This window comes from Eublepharis macularius, chromosome 17 (assembly GCF_028583425.1).
Source record: "Eublepharis macularius isolate TG4126 chromosome 17, MPM_Emac_v1.0, whole genome shotgun sequence".
Lineage (NCBI taxonomy): Eukaryota > Metazoa > Chordata > Lepidosauria > Squamata > Eublepharidae > Eublepharis > Eublepharis macularius.
The window spans coordinates 31518431-31539421 of record NC_072806.1 but is presented as its reverse complement, the minus strand read 5'-3'; the positions used below and the strand labels follow the sequence as shown (position 1 = coordinate 31539421).

The window sequence follows — 20991 nt, the reverse complement described above, 5'->3', positions numbered from 1 at the left end:
TTCCAAACTAAGCCTTAAGGTTATATGATCAGTAGATCTGCAAAATGAGGTTGAAATTTTAAAAATACATTGGTGGTTTAAAACTCCCCAAAATAATGGAAACAGCATCTGTAGTTTTAAGAAAAGAACAGCCACTGATCTCTTGGAGGTCATATTGTGGGTGACCAGGCAACCACAATATTGCCTAGCCTTCCAAGCTTTGATTTCTGTAAAACAAAGGGAGGGAGGGGGAGCTAGGGTTGCCAGCTCCAAGTTGGGAAATTCCTGGAGATCTGGGGGGTGAAACCTGGAGAAAGTGGGGTTTGGGGGGGGGAAAGGACCTTGGCATGGCATAATTCCATAGAGTCCACCCCTAAATAGCCATTTTCTCCAAGTGAACTGATCTCTCTGGCCTGGAGACCAGTTGTAATTCCGGGAGATCTCCAGCCACTACCTGGAGGCTGGCAATCCTAGGGGGAGCAGGGCTAGACCGGGAGGCCGAAAGGTCCCATTTCCCTCGACGCTCATGTCTCATGATGGAAGAGAACTCACTGGGCTTGGCAGCCATTAAACATCATGGGAGGGGGGCACTAAAGGAAGGTTGGCTGGTGGGCGGCATGGAGAGAGGAAGCAGGAAAAAGGGAGCCTATTGGTTCTGCAAGGGAAGGGGACATGGGAGAAAATGAGATGGCCCCACTGTACCTCTTGTGAGTCACCCACTTCGTAGGTGCGCCTATATACACACATTATGAATAAAAAATTACATCAGAAATGAAAGTGACGACCAACGAGTATCATGATGAATTGGGGGGGGGGGCATTCTGATACCTTTCCGTTGCTAGTAGACAGACAAGGGACTTCACTGGTGTGCAGTCTGCCTCTGCACAGAAAAACATTGCACTCCCCATGGGCTTCTGTAATAGATGCAACTCGTTTTGCATCACAAAGGGCATTGCCAAGCAACAATACGGGCCCCCTGCCTGATTTGTTGTAATTCATCTGTTGCCCACAATGGGGAACTAGTGAGCTTGCACACAACTTTTTAGTACTTGCTTAGTACCTCTCTACCGTGTTTGAAGGCCTTAATTTTCTCACTCACGATCGGTGTTCATTTCTCATCATGACCCACCCTTTATGGATGTTACTTCGTTCATCTGCATTTTTCTAAGCTTGTTGAACTTGTGTAGCCTGGATCTCCGCTCTACTTTCTGAAGGAAGTGAGCTGTGGCTCACAAAAGCGCATCCTCTACCACAAATGTTGTTAGTCTTACAGGTGCTACTGGACTCTTGCTCTGTTCTACTGCTACAGACAGGCTAACACGGCCACCCATCTTGATCTAACTCTACTTTCCTTAATTATATTTTATGTTATTTTTTTTCTACCTGTCAACAGTTGGGAGGTATCCTCGCCCACACAGAATGGATTGTTGTTTGGGTGGTTCTTGTTTCACTCTGGCCTCTCCTTTCATAGTATCTTCCCAACCCCCACACTTTGTTAACCACCTGCAACTTTTATGTACAGTCATTGCTACTGTGGCTGGCCACTCCAACACATCTGATGAAGTGAACATTAGCATACAAAAGCTTATGTTGGAATAAATTGGGGTCTTCTTTGAGGTGCTACTGAACTCCTGTGCAGTTGCTTTACCGCTGATCTAACTTTTAGCTAATGAATGGCCTTTGAGGGATGTGTTGAGATGTCTCTTCTGTTTTGATTCTGTGTCTCCCCCACCCCCCTTCCTGGTGTGTTTTAGTTCACCTTGCCTTTGTTGCTAAAAACTTTTCATTTCTTGGACATGGTTTGTATGCAGTGAAAGCAAAACGTAATGTAAAAATTGTAATTGATTGTAATAGGAAACACCGATTGTATGGAGGACAGAAAACCACTGTGAAAGTGGAGGCTTGTGGGTTTGTTTCTTACAAGGAAGACAAAGAGGTTGAAATGCAAGTTGAAGCAGCCAGTTTGCAAATTTCAGTCCCGGCCCTTTAGCCCATCTTCATGACAGGCGTGGTGTGTGCTCATGTTCAGAGTGAAAGTTTGTGCAGCTCAAAAAACTTGGAGGGGGGATCTCCCCTGCACAGTAGCCAGGAAGGGGGGCAGGTGTTTATCCTCTCTGTAGCATCTCCCCAGGCGACCAGAAATACACTCCAGCACATATGTGTGGGTGCTCTTCCTGCTTCCTGCCTTTGACCCTCTCCCACCATTGGGAGCCAAGCCAACCTCTTTCTCTGGAGCCCACACTGGCTTCGGTATCTTAGCCGCACTAGCATGACGGAAGGCTTCTATAAAAACATTCTCAGAAGCTGAAACCAGGGGCAGTGGCCTTTTTTTTCTGTTGTCCCCCTGGGGATACACGGAGCACAAGATACCATGTAGCGCATTCTTTTTCCAAAGGACTTCTTGGAAACCATATTCACATTTTGGAAACATTTTAGAAATGTTCTTACTGCCTTCCGATTCCGCTCTTGGTTAGAGCAAAATTTTCTCGCTTGACAATTATTTTGATCCTGCCCTTCCTCCAGGAGCTCAGGGGTGGGGGGTACATGATTCCCACCCCCCATCTTCTCAACAGCTCCTGTGCAGTGGGCCAGAGACAGAATAGCTGGCCCCGGGTCACCCAGTGAGCTCTGTGGCAGCCTGGAGATTAGAAGACTAAAACCTGGATCAGAGCACAGAATGGGGGGAAGGCTGTGGGGTTGGGCTTCCCCTGGTTTTCATTCCAAAAATAAGTGTGGCTCGTTCTGAGGAAAGCAGGGAAAATGCTGTGCGAATGCCTTCGTATTTGGCACACAAATTTAGTGTCCTTTGTGTGGGAGTCCAAACAAGTGACAGGAGCAGAGCCGGCAACCTGATCCGGCTGTAACCGAAGAAGGCCAGGGCGGGCATTCGGTATTGAAAGTGGGCCACCACAAACAAGGAGATACAAGCATCCGAGTGGGTTCCGAAATCCCTTCTTAAACTTAACTCTGAAGCAGCAACGCTCAAAAGACACCGACGGGCCAATTTGCAGGTGGATCCGGTCGAGCCAGTCCTTGTCCTAAGCTGTGTATTGAACCGATAGGGAGGGAGCCTTGCAGGTGAATTCACCCATCAAAATAATCTCACTGCTGTTCCCTCCTCTTGTCCTAGCTGCGCTAATCTGTTTACAGTAATGGCACGTCTGGCAGGTGGAGAAAAGAGTTCCCTGGCTCTTAAACCTGGCAGTTGTGGGCATAGCAGGCCCAAGGCTAGAAAGGGGGGCGTGGGGGACGTGGGCTGAGTCGACTTGAGTGGCACCATCGCCATTGATTGAGTGCCAAAGAGGCGCAGCAGCGCTTCCGAGTGCATTATTAGGCGTAGTTGCTTTTGTTGCTTAATAGTAATACAAGAGTTTGTTTTATTTTTATTTATTTCAAATTTCTATTCCGCCCTCCCCCTGAGCAGGCTCAGGGCAGATAACATATTAAAATACAATAAAAATTCATCTACATTAATTCAACAGTGTATTAATACACATTTAAAACAGGATGATGGACAGCCTTCACAGGGAGGGTTAAGATTTTATACACCCCTTTTTTCAGGCCAGCAGAGGCCCAGCCTCAGCCATATGCCTGGCGGAACAACTCTGTCTTGCAGGCCCAGTGGAAGGATAGTAGGTCCTGCCGGTACGTGATTTCAGCAGACGAGTGTTCCACCAGGTGGGAGCCAGGACCAAAAAGGCCCTGGCTCTAGTCCGGGCTAGGTGGGCCTCCTTGGGGCCAGGGACCACCAACAGCTGCTTGTCCCCTGATCGGTGTCCTCCGGGGAATATATGGGGAGAGATGGTCCCGTGGATACACTGGTCCCAGTCCACACTTGCTGCAGGAGGGGCTGAGGCTCTGACTGTAGCCGCCCCCCCCCTTAGCTACGGCCTGCTTGGGGGTTGGATGGCAACGCTTCTGAGCCACTGCGGGGCAGGATGATAAAACAAGCAGGGCACCTGACAGTGGTGGGCAGAGACTTTGTTTCCAGGCCATGGTAAACTGGGCGGATTACTTGTGTGGGTGTGCTGTGCAGAAACACATTTTGTGTTTCCCTGGCCGGAGGAAGATCTCAGAGCATGCCATACCCGAGATGGGGTGCGGTGTGATCCTCTGCGCCCTCTTTCCACAGGGCCCATACCTAGGCACACAAGTTGGTTTGGTCAGGTTAGACAAATGGTTCTGCTCCGAAGCCTGGTTCCCCCTCCTTGCAGTTCTTTTAAAGGCGAGGCCCCACTGCCCGACCTCCCCGCCCGGTGTATAGTCTGGCCCTCCGAATGTCCCCGTGCCTCCCGTGCAGCTTGCAAAGAGGCTTAGAGAAAGAGCCCCGCTCGGCTTTCAGCCTGACTGCTGGCCGGAGCCTCCCTGCGCGGGGGCAGTCTACCTCCTGCCTGGGTCTGCTCCAGCAGGGGCGGAGAGGGGCTGTCCCTGGGCAGGCTGGCCGCCTCGGCCGGGCTCCGGAGCGCTCGCCTGGCGCTTTAAGGAGCGCGGCTCTGGGCCTGGGCGCGCATCCAAATTCCTGCCGGGGGAGGCGGGGAGGCGGCTGGGGCGGGAAGGGCGCTGCAGTCTGCGCCGAGGCCTTGCAGGTAACGCCTCTTGACTGCGCGCTGCCCGCGCCCTGGCCGGGGGGAGGCCCGGAGGGTCAGCAGTGGGCCGGGGAGGGCGGCGGGGGGTGCCCTGCGAGGGGGCCGAGCAGCGCCGGGGCGCCTGGGCCTGGGGAGGTCCGCCCGGTGGCGTGGCGCGCCCCCTGAGCCCCTTCCTTCCCGCAGCCGCCGCCGCCTTTCGCCTTCCACCCCGCGGCTCGGAGACCTCCCCAGGCAGGCAGGCGGCCGGGTCAACGGTTTCCTTGCTCTTCGGGCGGGCGAGGGCGGGCGGTGCCGCCGGGGCTCGGGACGCGTTCTCTGTCGCGGTCTCCCAAACGTGCCTTGCCAATGTAAGCCCTAAAAGGGGGGCATTTTTCCAAAAGCAACGTTGCATGGAAGCCAAAAAGAGTCCAGTAGGGTAGTGAAAGCGGGACCCGGCTCTGCCTTTGGCGTGGCGTCGTCCGGAGCAATGCCCGAAGCCTCCCAGTGGAGAGCGGCGAAGCACCCGCTCCTCGGCTTGCGCCCTCCCCGGCGCCCGCGGGCCGGCCTCCCCTGGCGCCCCGACGCGCCGCGGCCAATTTGCGAGCCCAGGAGCCGCGCGCTTAAAACCCCCGCCGAAGGGGCAGCCCTTGGAGACGAGCCAGGAGGGGCCGGAGTCGGAGCGCGGCTCTCAGGAAAGGAAAGCCTCCGGCGTGGGAGGAGGAAAGGGGGCCTAAGCGAGCAGCAGCCGGAGCCGTGATGCTGCTGCAGACGAGGCCAACACCATTGTAGGTTGTGGCTTTAGTGACGCCACCTTGCCGGATAAGAGCAAATAAAATAGCATAATAACAATAACGTTTGATTTATGTAGTGCTATTCAGGACAACTTAACACCCACTCAGAGCAGTTTACAAAGGCCATCTAGTCTCCAGCTTGAACTCCAGCGCCCTTCTTTCACCCCCCATAACAGCGGCTTCCACCATCTGTGTGTGTGTGTGTGTGTGTGTGTGTGTGTGTGTTATGTGCTGTCAAGTTGCCTCCGACCTATGGCGACCCTGTGAATGCAAGGCCTCCAAAATGTCCTGTCATTAACAGACTTGCTCAGATCCTGTAAACTGGAGGACGTGGCTTCTTTTATTGAGTCAAGCCATTTCGTTTTAAGTCTTCCTCTTTTCCTACTGCCTTCCACTTTTCCGAGCATTGTTGACTTTTCCAGAGAATGTTGTCTTCTCGTGATGTGACCAAAGTACAATAGCCTCAGTTTTGTCATTGTAGCTTCTAGGGAGAATTCAGGCTTGATTTGACCTAGTACCCACTTATTTGTCTTTACTTCCCTGAAATTGCCCCCAACCAGCCCACCCCTGTGCCAGATCCCAAGCACTCTGCTCCTTCCTCATCCTCTTTGGCCTTCTTGCCACTCGAGTGCTCCTCAGTGACTCTCTGGTGTGGCTCCCTTCACATGACTCTCTCCCCAGCTGATTCTCCTACTGTCCAATTGCACAATCTGATGTTTCTGCAGAGAGAAGCTCTTCCTCCCATTATATCGTTCTCTCCTTGCACACTGTCTCTGGGTGGCGAAGCTTCTAGTACTGGCTACATGCTAGTGTGACCCTCCCTTTGGCCCTGATCTGCCTCCTCTCCCTCTTTTCGGTGGCTGGCTCTCCACATACGCTTTGCAGCATTATCTCCATTGCACCATTATGTGAATTCCACTTTGGACTCTTTTCCATCCCCATGTTCTGCTGTGTCACTTCTCCCTTTATGACAGGACAAAAGACAGCCATATCAGCACAAGCTGTGAGTCATGTTCTGGTCAAACCTTGCTTTGGCTGCTGCCTTTGGTGCTTACATTTATAGGGCAAAGGAGAGATTTCTTAAGAGGAGGGCGTACATGGTAAACTCATTGCTGCCTCCACAAAAGATTGACGCTGCTTGTTCTGCACCAGGAGAGGTGAGTGCTGTTAGTGGCCCAAGTGTTTTCCCTAGGAGGAGGAGGGTTCTCTTCCCCACAAATCCTTTATTGAGAGGCAAAATCAAAAAGAGTCCAGCTGCACCTTTAAGACTAACCAACTTTACTGTAGCATAAGCTTTCGAGAACCACAGTTCTCTTCGTCAGATGCATGGAGGATATGAAGGAACTGGTCAGATATATATAGGTGGTGAGGGGAGGGGGGAGTAGATGCATCTTTTCTATTTTGCTACTACAGACTAACGTGGCTAACTCCTCTGGATTTATTGAGAGGAAGGGCTGCCACCTTTCCCCACAGGCAGGGCTTCTCTGTTTCCAGCCACTATACAACATCACTATTGGAGATGCAATTTAAAGGCAGAGCCCAGCCGTTTTGAAAAGTTGGCAGGCTCCCTTGTGTGATCAAGTGCTAGGCATCCCAGAAGCATGCAACACCCTGAGAAAATCAGGGCAGCCCCCCCCCCCCCCCCGTCTGTCCCTTGTGCCCAGAGGAGAGTTTCTGGCGAAGAGCTGCACAACAGGTGAAAATTCAGGCATTGCAGCTTTGTGGGGAGCTTCTGCCTCTTTACGCAGCTGTTAAAATCACAAGAACCCTGTTAGAACAGAAAGGTGGTATCTCTAGCATGGGTGTAGCTGAACCAAGCACATTTGTCTATTTACATATTTACATCTATTTACTCAACAGGTCAGCCCCCCCCCATCATTGTCTCAATGATAGGAAAAGTTTAACCTGGTGCTATTAATAGTCATGAGAACACAGCATCAGAGTAAGGAGGGCAAAATCAGTAAAACCTTTGTCAGTAAAAGAAAAGAAATTTGCCACCTGTTTGGAGCTGCTTTGAGTCCACTTAACTTTGATGGATCACTTTTTTTAAAGGGCTATTTTATTTTAATTTATGGATTGGAGCATTTAAATGCACGAATGCCTCCATGAAGCCATCCATTGCTGGGGGGAGAGGTAAGAAAAAAAGAGGCTCAACCCACCCACGTGTCCTAGAGGGGCTTAAAGGGGACCGGAAGTCGGGGTGCCCATCTTCCGGTGGGAGGCTGTTGCTTAACCGGAAGCCGGATGTGAGCCGAAAGTAACCGTGGGAGGGGGGTGGGCGGGCTGGTGGGCTCGGCAGCCCCGCTGGAGTCGCGCTCAGATGGACCCGGGAGGCGGGTGAGCAGCCTCTGACCTCGGCCCGGGGCTGCCTGCTGGATGTGGCTTCCCGTTCCAGGCGGGCATTCACCAGGTGCACCTCTTCCGGGATAATGCTGCGCGGCTGCGCCTGTTGAATGACCATCTGCTATGTAGCTGCTGCTTTTTTTAAAAAAAAATGGTCCTGGTAGGAGCTCGTAGGGAGGGGAGAGAAGCTGCTCCTGGTGAACTTCTGCTTGCCATGCAGCTCCTGTGCCAGTATGGGACAGAGCATAAATTTGAGTATAAGATGAGAACAGGGAGGGGATAAATAGGCAGTAGCGGGAATAGCTTCTGACAGCATCTCCTCCTCCATGTGCAGGCAGAAATTCAGCCAGTGCTGGGATGGCTTCCCAGTGATATGAGCTGAACCGGTTTAATTTCTGCTTTTTTTCCTGGCTACTAAACGGAGCTGCTGCTAGGAGGGCAGCTGATGAACGGCTTTGGGATCTGAGCAGAGCATGTGGATTTTTAAGAGAGAGAAGCCAGGTTGATTTTAGGCGGGCAGGATCATGCTTTGGAAGGATTTCTTTGTCCGCTGTGCCTTTAACAGTAGCCTGAAACTCCACTGGTGAAGCTTTCTTACTGCCTTTGAGCTATTAAAAGCAATAACTGTTACATTTGTGTCTGCTGATCCTGGCCCAAGAGTGGGCAGTAAGAAGAAAGTGGTAAATGGCAGTGGGCGATACTGAAGAGATGCTCCCCCAGACATGTATGAGAAAATTGGAAAGAGAATTGTGTGTTTTGGTGTATGATCAGCAAGCAGTTGTGGGATGGGAGAAACCTTTTGGGTTTTGAAATGGGGAGATAGGAAAGGAGAAAAGATCTGGAGAAAAGGGGGGAGCCTGACTTGAGCACTCATTAAGGAGAATGGATCCTAGTTAAAGGTAGTCCCCTGTGCAAGCACCAAGTCATTACTGACCCATAGGGTGACATCACATCACAACGTTTTCTTGGCAGACTAGTTATGGGGTGGTTTACCATTGCCTTCCCCGGTCATCTACACTTTACCCCCAGGAAACTAGGTACTCATTTTACCGACCTCAGAAGGATGGAAAGCCGAGTCAACCTTGAGCCGGCTATCTGAACCCAGCTTCCGCCAGGATCGAACTCAGGTCCTGAGCAGAGCTTGGGCTGCACTACTGCAGCTAACCACTCTGTACCTCGGGGCTCCTGGATCCTGGCTACTCCATGAGTTTTGGAAGATCTACTGGAGCTAGTGTTGCATAGCAGTTAAGAGAAAGCAGTACAGGCAAGAGGACTGTGCTTTGCATCTTGTCCCATGGACATGGCCTCAACCAAACCCCTGCTTTTTCAATCTCTTTCGCCCCCTCTCCCTCATCAGCAACAGGATATGATCATATTAGTCTACCTTACAGGGCTGTTGTATAGCTTGCCGAACTGATCTATTATATAAGCATGCTGGACACTTGAGCCCTGTATTTGTGTTGTCATATCTAGTTTAGCCAGATCCCAAAGGCTGAGGGGTGTAAAACAGGATATGTTACTGGCAGGCGGAGTGTCCCAAGCAGGGGTGGGGATGTCTGTCTCTGCCAAGAATTCCTTCCCTGCACAGCAATTAAACGGATTCTATCCCTTCTGCATCTGGTTGCATGAATCATAACAACTGGAAAAGCCACAGTAGTTACAGTGGGTCGTTGTAGTATGTTCTGCGGCGCTGGGAGACAACAGTGAGCGCCTGACGGATCGGCGAGGTAAGAGGACCGTCAGGAAGGGGGTGTTTGGACCCCTTTCATCGCGTGGGTCTCTTTGGAAGCACAAGAAAGGAGCTATTTGGAACTGTAACTAGAGAAACCGGGGTGGGGAGGTGGGGTTTCTCAGATCCCACAGCCCTTCCAAAGTGTATTCTGGATGAGTGGATGAAGGTGCCAGAAATTGGGGATGGGATGGCAGTGCCAGCTCCAGAATTTCGGAAACCTTTGGCATAAGCCCCCTGGGATCCAGCTACTGCCTTACTTTTTGACCCAGGTCTGTGCATGATCAAGTGTCTATTGCAAGTTCGTACTGGGAAGTTAATCTCAAGCTTCCGTGGGCCCAATTCACACCAGGACTCTGGCATGCATGGAAAGGGGGCTCAGCCTCCCCCTCTCCACTGGGGCATGGAATATTAGCCCTGTTGGCAAAACCTAGGAATACGCCATGCGTGCATTCGGAGCCTCCAGCGGGGCTTGTCCTGGACCATATCAGGGCAGGAAAACAACCTAGGAAGGGAGGTTGAAGCCCCCTCTCGCTGTGTAACAGGAATATGGATTAGACGACAATACACTCTAGCTAGACGTGTGTATTCTAGTGAACTGTGTATGAACTTCAGTGTAGTTTGTCAAAAGGTGGTATAACAGCGCAAATGTTCCTTTTATCTTTGACAGCCGATTAAAAGTAGTTGACAGTGCTCAATAAACTATTCTTTAGTCACTTGAACAGAGCAATCAGTTCTGCTCACTTAACTTTCTTGTCAACTTTTAAAGATTTATTAAGCTTATCTTGCACATGCAATGTGGTGTCACTTTTGGCTTTGTATAAAGTCACATGATTGAAAATCTGAAGAATCGGTTAAATCTAAGACCGATCATATTTTTGTTTTGTTTTTTAATTATTTTTATTTCAAGTATTAACAGAACTGTTTACAATATGAAATACAACATGGATAAATTGTTAACAACTACGTAACAGAGAAAGGTAAAACATGGAAAGACAAATTCAAGTTGAATGATCTGATATATTTTGGATTATAGATTCAGGATTGTTTGGTATATTTTATTGGGAGGATATAGATTTTCTTTAGAAATGTATTCAAAAAAGGGGAACCATTTTTCCATACAATTGGTTGTTTGGGGGAATTTTTCAGCTTCATAGATTCCATCATTGATTTTTTCAAATAAAAAATGGTCCCATATTTTAGAATACCTACTGGTAATTGTCGGTACAGTATGCGATTTCCATTTTAGAGCATATTTTTATATTGTTGTCATGTGTGGAACATCTTGGATTTCTTAGTAGGTAGCACATGCCAATTAGTATAAAGTATGCCACCCAGATAAGAGATTAAGGTTTTGATAAAGGAGATTTCATGAAGGTGATCTAGGTGAGAAATATATGTCTGTGCGCTTGTTGAACATTCAATGCTTTGGTTGTTGGGGGTTTTCCGGGCTGTATTGCCGTGGTCTTGGCATTGTAGTTCCTGACGTTTCGCCAGCAGCTGTGGCTGGCATCTTCAGAGGTGTAGCACCAAAAGACAGAGATCTCTTAGTGACACTAAGAGATCTCTGTCTTTTGGTGCTACACCTCTGAAGATGCCAGCCACAGCTGCTGGCGAAACGTCAGGAACTACAATGCCAAGACCACAGCAATACAGCCCGGAAAACCCCCAACAACCATCGTTCTCCGGCCGTGAAAGCCTTCGACAATACATTCAATGCTTTCATCGAAGATCTGATTTTAAATCAATCAGATTTATTTGAGAGATATTAGGAGAATTAATCCTTGTTGCATATATTTGTTCAGTGACTATAGGTTTCATTTTAATTATATTTTAGTATCTTGCTTAATTAAAAAGAGTAAAGTTTATTTCTACAAAGAATAAACATTACTCCAAAAGAAATCTTGCATGCCTTGATGGAAAGTATTAAAAGAACCCGTACAAATTATTTGTATTAACAAGTTCTTTAGATAAAGATTTCTGTTTTTAGATCTTATTTTTAGATCTCTCTCCCATTGTCCCTTCTCGACATCTTTGCTCATCTGAAAGGGCCTTCTGCAGATGCCACCCTGCACATCGGCAAAATCAACAGTTGCCTGTACACGGGCATTCTCTGTGGTGGCCCCTGTCCTATGCAACAGCCTGCCTGAGGAAGTCAAGAGAGCCCCCACTCTCCTGGCCTTCTACAAAACTGAAATTACTGAATTATTCAAAAGGGATTTTTACACAGATAGGAGATATGTATTGTAGGGATATGATCTCAAAGAGGTGCTTCACTAGTAAGTAGGGACCATAGACTTCACCACTATGTTGCCGCCCGTAACTATTATCTATTGCTTTAAGTATGTTCTACTATTGCTTTAAGTATGACCCAACTGGTTAGTTTTGTGTTGCCTAATGTCAGTCCTAGAATTGCTTATACTCTGTTTCAGCATTTCTTCAACTTTGTATTGGATTTTTGCTGGTATTACGTCTTTGAAAACTTGCATTTATTTACACTAAGGCATTGTTTATTGAAATGTCCTTGCTATTGACTGTGCTAATCTCACTCTATGTAATCCGCCTTGAGTCTCAGTGAGAAAGGCGGAAAATAAATGACATAAATAAATAATCTAAAGCCCTCTGAACTGTTCAGAATTGGAATATAAGTCTCAGAACGAAATGGTTGAGAAGCTTTAGCGAGGATAAAGCATTCCAAGGCTGTGTGCCTTGGTCCTGAGCCGAATCAGGCCCACATAAACTTGCAATTAAGTCCCCAACACGGAACTCGCAATACATCTTTGCATAGAACTGGGGGGAACGATGATGTCAGGCCCGCGGTGGGCCTCTTAAACAAGAAGAAAGGAGGCACAGGCAAGCCAGGGTCTCTCTTGCATAGAGAGAATTAACTTTGGAGAGAAAATTGCCCGGTTAGGCCACTGTTGGGAGACCAGCAATCACCCAGCCTAGCTTCTTTCTGAATCCAGCCTTAGTTCCTCAGTACCAGGCTTGGTCTATCTTCAGTGGCAGAATACAGTTTTCTTGGCTTGGCGCATATGCCAGGTGTGCCTTTCCTAAGCAAAAGCAATTTAATTCCAGATTTTGCACCCTTTTCTCTGCTTATCTAATGGCTGGGACAGGAAACAAATTGAGATTTTGCATTGTATCCAGTATTGAACCTTTCAGGTCAGGAAGCAAACAGAATTAGAAACCATAAACTAGAAAAACTACTCTTTGGCAGAAGTCTTTTTAGCTAGCTGCCTAAAGTTCAGCCCTGGGGCTGAGACTAAAGCAGGCAAACTGAATCAGATGAACTTTTTCCTTGTTGCAAAACTCACCTGCCCCCTGCTTGCTTTTTCGCGTCCCCCTGCATGCTGAATATTTTTCATCCTGCACTTAGTCTGAAGAAGTGAGCTGTGACTCACGAAAGCTCATACCCTACCACAAATTTTATTAGTGCTACTGGACTCTTGCTCTTAGTCTACACTGTCTTTAATGGACAATCAGTATCTATGCTAGTTCGCCATGATAACTGAATGGAACCTCCATAGTCAGAGGCAAGCTACCTCTGGATGCTAGGGACAAAACGCGAAGAATGAGTTTTTCCGTCGTGCCTCGCTTGCAGGCCTCCTACAAAGGAGGCTGATCTAGGTGAACCTGCATCATCCCATCCAGCAGGGCTTTTCCAGTGTGTGGATGTTGGTGAGGAAGTTCTTTAAATGTTTCTGGTCCCTTTAGTCTTACCCTCAAATCTGACACATTTAAAATTAGCCTGTTGCTGGCTGTACTTGGCTTTAAACATAGCTTGGCTTTTTAATCTGGGTGTAAGGGGAGGAACTGCTGCTGCAGGGCACAAGTTGGGAAAGACCAGTGTGGCAAAACTGACTTCCAGATTTGACTTGCATGCTGAACTGAGCCCTGCTGGCCCCAATCCTGCCCCTGCGGCAGGTTGCAGCCCCCCTGGCACATTCCCAGGCCGTGTTCCTGTCATCTGTTCAGGTGAAGGCTGAGTCTAGGCAACAGATTCAACAAGCAATGCTTTAAATATTGGCTTGAGCTTGTGGGGGCGGGGGGGGGGCGGGGATTCATGCAGGGCTAAGGGGTGGGGTGGGGATCTGTGCGGGTACATGAGCCAGAGCAAGATTTGGAGGGCTGGGAAGCACGAAGAGGCTGGGTTTTTATTGCCGAGTCATTCGCTGCAGATTATTATTAATAAGAATAATTAGCTTTTGCATAACGCTTTCAGTCTTTGAAGCCCTTACCGTATGTTATCCTTACAGCAGGCTTGTGTTATTGTAAGGTGGGGTGCCTGAGTGGAAGGGTTTGGCAATCCCAGTTTCCCCTTCCAGGATTATGGAAACTCTCAAGAGCTTGGCCTGGCTGTTTTTCTCTCGGCTGCTCTCCGCATTCCACGCAGCCTGAGGCATGCTCAGTCCTTATCCAGCCTTTTTGGAATGTGATTTTTTCCTCTTGTCTTTTGATTCATTGCCTGTCCTGTTTTTCTGCACACCTGCGCAATCCCTTGAGTGTGCAAAGACCCCTAGCCTGCCTGTGAGGAGGGGAGTTTTGCTGCTTTCATTTTGAGCATAGAGGACTAGCCGCTTGACTGTTAGAGACAGTCATTGCTTTGCAAAACCTCCAGAACTGACATAAGTCGGCTGAGTCTTGATGGCACTTCCTACCACCACCATAGATAACCACCTTGAGCTTTCTTACCAGAAATGGTGACTTCCGTTCGTTTTGCTCTGCTTGCCAGTCTATCAGATCGACTTCAGCTGTCGTGTGCATGAGATGCAATCTTGGCTATTGTGTTACTTAACCGATTTTAGTATTGTTAGTTTTTTTTATATATATATATATATATATATATATATATATATATATATATATATATATATATATATATATGTATATGTATATATATATATATATATAATATTTTATTTATTTAAATCCTCTGTATGCTGCCTTTCTGCCCAAAAGAGAGCCCCCAACACTAACAAACAACTTGAAGCAACATCTTAAAACAACCTTTAAAATAATATAAAAAAAATTAATTGTCCTTTTATGTGGGGGCTAAAATGCTCCTATTAGAGTGTAGTGTCACCGCAGACCAGGATTTCAAGCGGCCTGCTGTGTTTCTTTCCCAGCAGCCTTTAAGCAGCCATGGAGAAGATTAAACTAGCCGTGGAGCGGGCCAGAAATGCCTTCAACAGCGGCAAAACGCGCCCTTTGGAGTTCAGAATCCAGCAGCTGAAGGCCCTCGAGAGGATGGTGAAAGAGAAAGAGAAGGAGATCACCGATGCCCTCAAAGCTGATCTCAGCAAGGTTTGTTGCCCCTGGTACAGGCCCCTTTCCCCTTCGTTGCGAGGTTGGCCCCCCACACCCTTGGGCAGGGCTTGTGAGGCTGGTGATGGCTATCAGAGCGCCTGTTAGGAGTTGATGGGGAAGGAGCCCGAAATTTGGCCCCCTTCTAGGGGACGGGGTTCTGGGTTTCAGGAAGGCCTCTCCCCCTTTCCCTATCAGAACAAATTATAGGGGGGAAAGTGAAGGGAAGTGCTCAGAGGACAAGATTACAGTACAGTTAAATATGCTGCAGCGCATGGTGGGGGTCGGGTGAGAGGCCGTGCTTTCGCCCTCTTTTGTCTGTGACCCAGATTGTAACTCCCCGGGCCATTCACCTGGCACTGGCTTACCTCTCAATAGCTCCCCCCGCCCTTGATCTGCCTAGCGCTGCTGTTTCTCAGTGGAGTGCTGGTGAGGGGGGGCTGGTGGTGGTTGCCCAGAAAGCCAGCGTGGTGTACTGGTTAGAGGTGGCCCACTAGGATCTGAAAGACTCCCAAGTCTGAATCCCCGCTCTGCCATAGGAGCTTGCTGGGTGATTTTGGGCCAGTCACACGCTCTCAGCCTAACCTACCCCACAGGGCTTTTGTGAGGGAAAAACAGGAGAGGAGAACGCTGTAAGCCTCTGTGGATCCCCATTGGAAAGGGAGGCAGAGTATAAATACATGTCAGAGCCCCTCTGCCCGTCTCCCGTGTGTGTCCTGTGAGCGTTCTGCTGCTCAGAGAAGGGAGCGTGTGTGTGAAGGAGACCTGCTAGGCCTCTCAGGGGCCAGGATGTCGGTATGGATACCCCTGAGCCAGTTTGGTGTGAGAGCCAGTTTGGTGTAGTGGTTAAGAGCGTGGGCCTCTAATCTGGAGAGCCAGGTTTGATTCCCCCACTCCTCCGCTTGAAGCCAGCTGGGTGACCTTGGGGTCAGTCACAGCTCTCTCAGAGCTCTCTCAGCCCCACCCACCTCACAGGGTGTTTGCTGTTGTGGGGATAATAATAACATACTTTGTAAACCGCTCTGAGTGGGTGTTAAGTTGTCCTGAAGGACGGTATATAAATCTGTTGTTGTTGTTGTTGTTAGTTGCTCTCCCTGCTGATTGACCCAACTTCCAAGCAGTACCCCCACCCCACCCCCACTTTTCCTCTCCGAGTTCTATCAGTGCTTTGCCCTCTCGGCTTTTCCGCAGAACCCCCTCAATACCTTTACCTATGAGATACTGACTGTGCTGGAGGAGATCTCCCTGGCGGTGAACAAGCTCCCCCAGTGGGCTGCCCCAAAGCATGTGGAGAAGAACCTCATTGTGCTGATGGACGAGGCCTACATCCACTACGAGCCGCTGGGTGTGGTCCTGAACATCGGGGCATGGAACTACCCGTTTGTCCTTATCATGCAGCCGTTGGTCGGCGCCATTGCAGCAGGTACTCAGGTCCTTTTTCAGAGGGCCCATGTGCTGGGATTTCATGCAAGCATGGGGTGGGCAGGATGGCAAAATCAAGTCTGCTGAGAATCTCTTCGTACGGTCATTTAAAAAAAAATCTAGCCCTTATCTCTGCAAAGTTGGACGAGCAATGCCGAGAGAAATTGTTCTGCCTCGTCTCTGGCTTCTGAGATTTCTGCAGGCCCACCTGCTTACAGGCATCTCTGCAATCTCGAGGACTAAGAACTTGCTTTCATTTTTGTAAAAATTATCGAAAGCCAAGATGCTCTAAAGTTTGAAATCTGCACCCGATGCCGCTGCCTGTACCTCTTGTGGAACAAGAGTGCTTTCCTTCCAGGTCCCGAGTGTTTTTGTCATGCATGTGTGTAATTGCCCTAATTTTGTTCCAGCTCAGAATTTTAAGACACTTTTCTTTAGCTCTCCCATCCAGTTTCCTCATATTGCACGCCTCCTTTGATAAAAAGAGTCGATATTGTTTAGTGGCAAGATTGTCTTACTAGGATTGGGGTTCAAATCCCCGCACAGCCAACAAGTTCGCCGAGAGTTTCTCTTTTCCTCAACCTGACTGACCTCGCAGGATTGATGTGAGAAGAGGGGGAGATTGTGCACAGTGCCCCGAGCACCGTGGTGGAAAAGCAGGATAGAAACATGGGCGCTGGAATGCCTGTCTGTCTCTTTTAGGAAATGCCGTCGTGGTCAAACCATCTGAGATCAGCGAGCACACCGCCAAGCTCTTTGAGGAATTGCTCCCGCAGTACCTGGACAAGGTGAGAGTGGTGGGACGTTGCAGTGATTCCTCCTCTCCTGCGCAGGTTCTCCAGTTGTGTCTTTTTCTTGTGCAGACACTCTACAGAGCTCTGTTTCCATGTGTTCTAGATTCTGTGCCAATAAAGAATCTAGGGCATTTCCACATTGCCCGACACGCCACGTAAATTAGTCGTGCTTTGTTTAGAAAGATTTCATCTCTGTACTTTGGGTTTATGATTGTTTTCAAATTGTTTGCTACCGTTCCCTGTCGTCTTTGCTTCCGTGAACATCCTGTTATTGTGCAGCGCTCAGTGACAGTCCTAGCTGTTGATTATATTGGAGAAGTTGTTTCTCTGTTCATCCCATGCACCCTTTTGAAGACTTGTGTGTGTCCGTGTCCCGCCTCTATTTTGATCCGTTTTATGATGGGGTGACCGGGATAGGGCATAGCACACCTCAGGCTCTCTGGTGAGTTCCCCGTTCAATTTGCTGTGCTTTTGGTCGGCATTAGCAGAAACTGAGCTTGGGTGTGAAATGAGACGAGCCAGCCGGCACGCCGAGCAGGTTTTACCAGCCAGCCTTGAGCGCCTTTGCTAAATCTAAGATAGTAGTTGTTAAGGCAGATGATTACGCCGGAGCACTTCTGCGGAGGCGATTTAACTGCAGCCCAGGCCCAGTAACACTGACACAGCGGATACGTGTCCCTTCCCACGATCTTCTCTAGCCTTATCCAGGTCATTGTGTGTTCTCCATGAAGAATATGAACACCCTGCGACCTACTTACTTGGCATCTGATGTCTTGCCCACCCCCCACCCCAAAAGCCTTCTGCTGCTAGATTGGGCCCTACTGGAGACGAGTCCAAAGGCAGCAGCCCTCCCCTGCTGTTCCACCCCCCACCCACCCACCCACCCCCTCCAAGAGAGACAGATACCGCCTGCATATGGAGGCTCGCTGAAGTCAAAATGGGTTTGAAACATCGGCATAGCCTTGCTGGATCAGGCACCAACTGTTACGTTCTCTACTCTTGTGGCCTTTATAATAGATACCCCCAGTTGTGCCTCCGTGGCTGTGCCCTAAGCCCTGGTGGTTCTTCCCAAATCTCCTGGGTCCACTAGTGAGTCTGTGGCTTGGTTTGGGTGCCATTGAAATCCCTTCCTAATCCCAAAATTTTCTCAAGGATGTAAGATGGATTATTTGTTCCCTCTGTTCCTGTTGGGTCCAAGCTGCCTCTTGATCCTCCTTCTGTTTTACCCCGCAAAGGACTTGTATCCGGTTGTTAACGGAGGGGTCCCAGAGACGACCGAGCTGTTGAAGCAGAAATTCGACCACATCATCTATACAGGTAACAGCACCGTGGGCAAGATCATCATGGAGGCGGCCGCCAAGCACCTCACGCCCGTCACGCTCGAACTGGGCGGGAAGAGCCCCTGTTACATCAACAAAGACTGCGACGTCGATGTTGCTTGCAGGTAAGGCTGTTAGCATTAGGCGGAGGCCTGCTGAGTCAGACCCGAACCCTCGGGTTTGCTCCCAGCAATCCACAAGTATATTGCCTCTATACATGGAGGTTCCATTTGAGTGTCATGATTAATGATAGCTGTTGAGAGACGTTATCCTCCATGTCTGACCCTTTCAAAAACATCTAAGATTAGTTCTGGACCCATGAAGCTTCTACCAGTGTGAGTCCTGAAAATCCCTCATGACTCCTCTTTGTTTCACATGAGCTGCTGTTCCTTTGTGGGGGGAACCCTGGGGGGGGGTCAAGCTGGTGTCCAGCCCACAAATTCATAGCCTAGATGTGCCTTTATAATAATAATAATAATAACATTCGATTTATATACCGCCCTTCAGGACAACTTAATGCCCACTCAGAGCGGTTTACAAAGTATATCATCATTATCCCCACAACAAAACACCCTGTGAGGTGGGTGGGGCTGAGAGAGCTCCAAGAAGCTGTGACTGGCCCAAGGTCACCCAGCTAGCTTCAAGTGAAGGAGTGAGGAATCAAACCTGATTCTCCAGATTAGAGTCCTGCCACTCTTACGTGACTGGCCCAAGGTCACCCAGCTGGCTTCAAGTGGAGGAGTGGGGAATCAAACCCAGCTCTCCAGATTAGAGTCCTGCCACTCTTAAGTGACTGACTCGAGGTCACCCAGCTGGCTTCAAGTGGAGGAGTGGGGAATCAAACCCAGCTCTCCAGATTAGAGTCCTGCCACTCTTAAGTGACTGACTCGAGGTCACCCAGCTGGCTTCAAGTGGAGGAGTGGGGAATCAAACCCAGCTCTCCAGATTAGAGTCCTGCCACTCTTAAGTGACTGACTCGAGGTCACCCAGCTGGCTTCAAGTGGAGGAGTGGGGAATCAAACCCAGCTCTCCAGATTAGAGTCCTGCCACTCTTAAGTGACTGACTCAAGGTCACCCAGCTGGCTTCAAGTGGAGGAGTGGGGAATCAAACCTGGCTCTCCAGATTAGAGTCCTGCCACTCTTACGTGACTGGCCCAAGGTCACCCAGCTGGCTTCAAGTGGAGGAGTGGGGAATCAAACCCAGCTCTCCAGATTAGAGTCCTGCCACTCTTAAGTGACTGACTCGAGGTCACCCAGCTGGCTTCAAGTGGAGGAGTGGGGAATCAAACCCAGCTCTCCAGATTAGAGTCCTGCCACTCTTAAGTGACTGACTCGAGGTCACCCAGCTGGCTTCAAGTGGAGGAGTGGGGAATCAAACCTGGCTCTCCAGATTAGAGTCCTGCCACTCTTAAGTGACTGGCCCAAGGTCACCCAGCTGGCTTCAAGTGGAGGAGTGGGGAATCAAACCCAGCTCTCCAGATTAGAGTCCCGCGCTCTTCACCACTACACCAAACTGGCTAAGCAGGGGGAAACGCTATGCAACACTGACAGTGAGCAAAGAAGGACGATTCGTGAGCCCTTTTTTAATGTTGCCCAAATGTGTCCACAGATACTTCTATTGTGAAAGGTAGCCTGTCACTCTCACCCGTGGGGAGGGGCTGGCTTTGTCTGCAGGCTGCCCCAGGTCTGGGCCCCGGCATTGCCAGTCAAATTGCAGACTCCAGGGGCTGAGAGAGACCTTATTTGCTAGGGAGCCTGGAGAGCAGCTGCCAGTCAGAAGGGATAGATCTGGGTGACGTTGACCAGTGAGAGGCAACTCTAATGAGGGCGAGTTGAGGGGTCAGCGAGACAGGATGCCCTTTCCGTGCCCAAGTCTCCAGGCTCAGTCCCTTGCAAAAGGGTCTTGAGTGCCTTTCTCCGCCGGATGCTGTGCAGAGCCCCTGTTGACTGTGAACAACCCTGAGATTGAAAGACCAATGACTTGGTTCAGAAAGTGGACCTGAAGGCCTCAAATTCTAAGGGTCTGCAAGGTTTTTTTTACGGAGAGCTACTTCTGAGCAGTTAAAAGGATCCTAAGCTACTCTCCACCTTCCGTGCCTTACAAAAAAGCCTGGGCTCTTCCCGTGTCTTCTTAGGGATGCCGATAGCTCACAACGGGCCTGTTGGAGAGCCTTCAGCTAAGACTTGGTCTAAGGCCGTTTTGTGTGTGCTCAGCTTGGGTCGCTGCCCTCTGAGCCTTCGGTGGCTGGCAGTCGCTTCAGGTAGTCCTCCGCACCTCCCTCTTATCATAAGCACCTGCCTGGGAACAAAGTGTACACCCAGCATCCACAAAACGCCTCTCACTCTCCACCGCGGGCACTTGTCTCTGCCAGGGATAGCAGGAGGGGGTGGAACTGGCTCGTCTTCTTGTAGGCGCATTCCTCGGCCAGCTCACCAAGGGCTGGTCCTGTTGTCTTCGGGGCAGATCCAGGGCTTGTGCAACAGGCCATTGGTTCGTGATACCAGCTCTCCTGTTTGCGCTGTGCAGGAAGCAGTCCTGATTAGGAAGCTGCGACTGCAAGGCCAAGAAGCAGCAGCTGGCTCGTGCTGGGTCTGTTGGCTGAAGCCCTCGAAGAGTGAGCTGCTGTTGGTCTGCAACTTCGCCAGTAGGAGACTGAAAAGTTGCCCCATTCCTTCTAGCAGTTTGTGAAGTTACATCTGGGTCAGCAGTCAAAGGGTCCGCTCTCCTCTGTAGCACCCCCT

The 20991-nt window shown here is 49.6% G+C and overlaps 2 protein-coding genes across 8 annotated transcripts in view; one reads left to right on the top strand and one right to left on the bottom strand.

Moving 5' to 3' along the window:
* Window positions 1–4359: 4359 nt before the first annotated feature.
* LOC129344938 (nascent polypeptide-associated complex subunit alpha, muscle-specific form-like) lies at window positions 4360–7796 on the bottom strand. Its single transcript, XM_055001856.1, has 2 exons — window positions 7499–7796; window positions 4360–4919 (listed from the first exon to the last, which is right to left on the bottom strand). Exons 1-2 carry the CDS (start codon window positions 7794–7796, stop codon window positions 4360–4362), a joined length of 858 nt encoding a protein of 285 aa, XP_054857831.1.
* ALDH3A2 (aldehyde dehydrogenase 3 family member A2) overlaps window positions 4512–20991 on the top strand; it is a 31597-nt gene continuing 15117 nt past the window's right edge. For 2 of the 7 annotated variants that reach the window (XM_055001656.1, XM_055001650.1), the window contains exons 1-5: window positions 9322–9405; window positions 14537–14714; window positions 15906–16137; window positions 16839–16924; window positions 18166–18374. In XM_055001656.1, the coding sequence (XP_054857631.1) occupies window positions 14553–14714; window positions 15906–16137; window positions 16839–16924; window positions 18166–18374 (689 nt within the window). In that variant the 5' untranslated portion in view covers window positions 9322–9405; window positions 14537–14552. Of the gene's footprint in view, window positions 4566–7600; window positions 7673–9321; window positions 9406–14536; window positions 14715–15905; window positions 16138–16838; window positions 16925–18165; window positions 18375–20991 lie in introns of those variants that run through there. The other 5 variants (XM_055001653.1, XM_055001652.1, XM_055001654.1 and 2 more) reach the window with 5 other exon arrangements.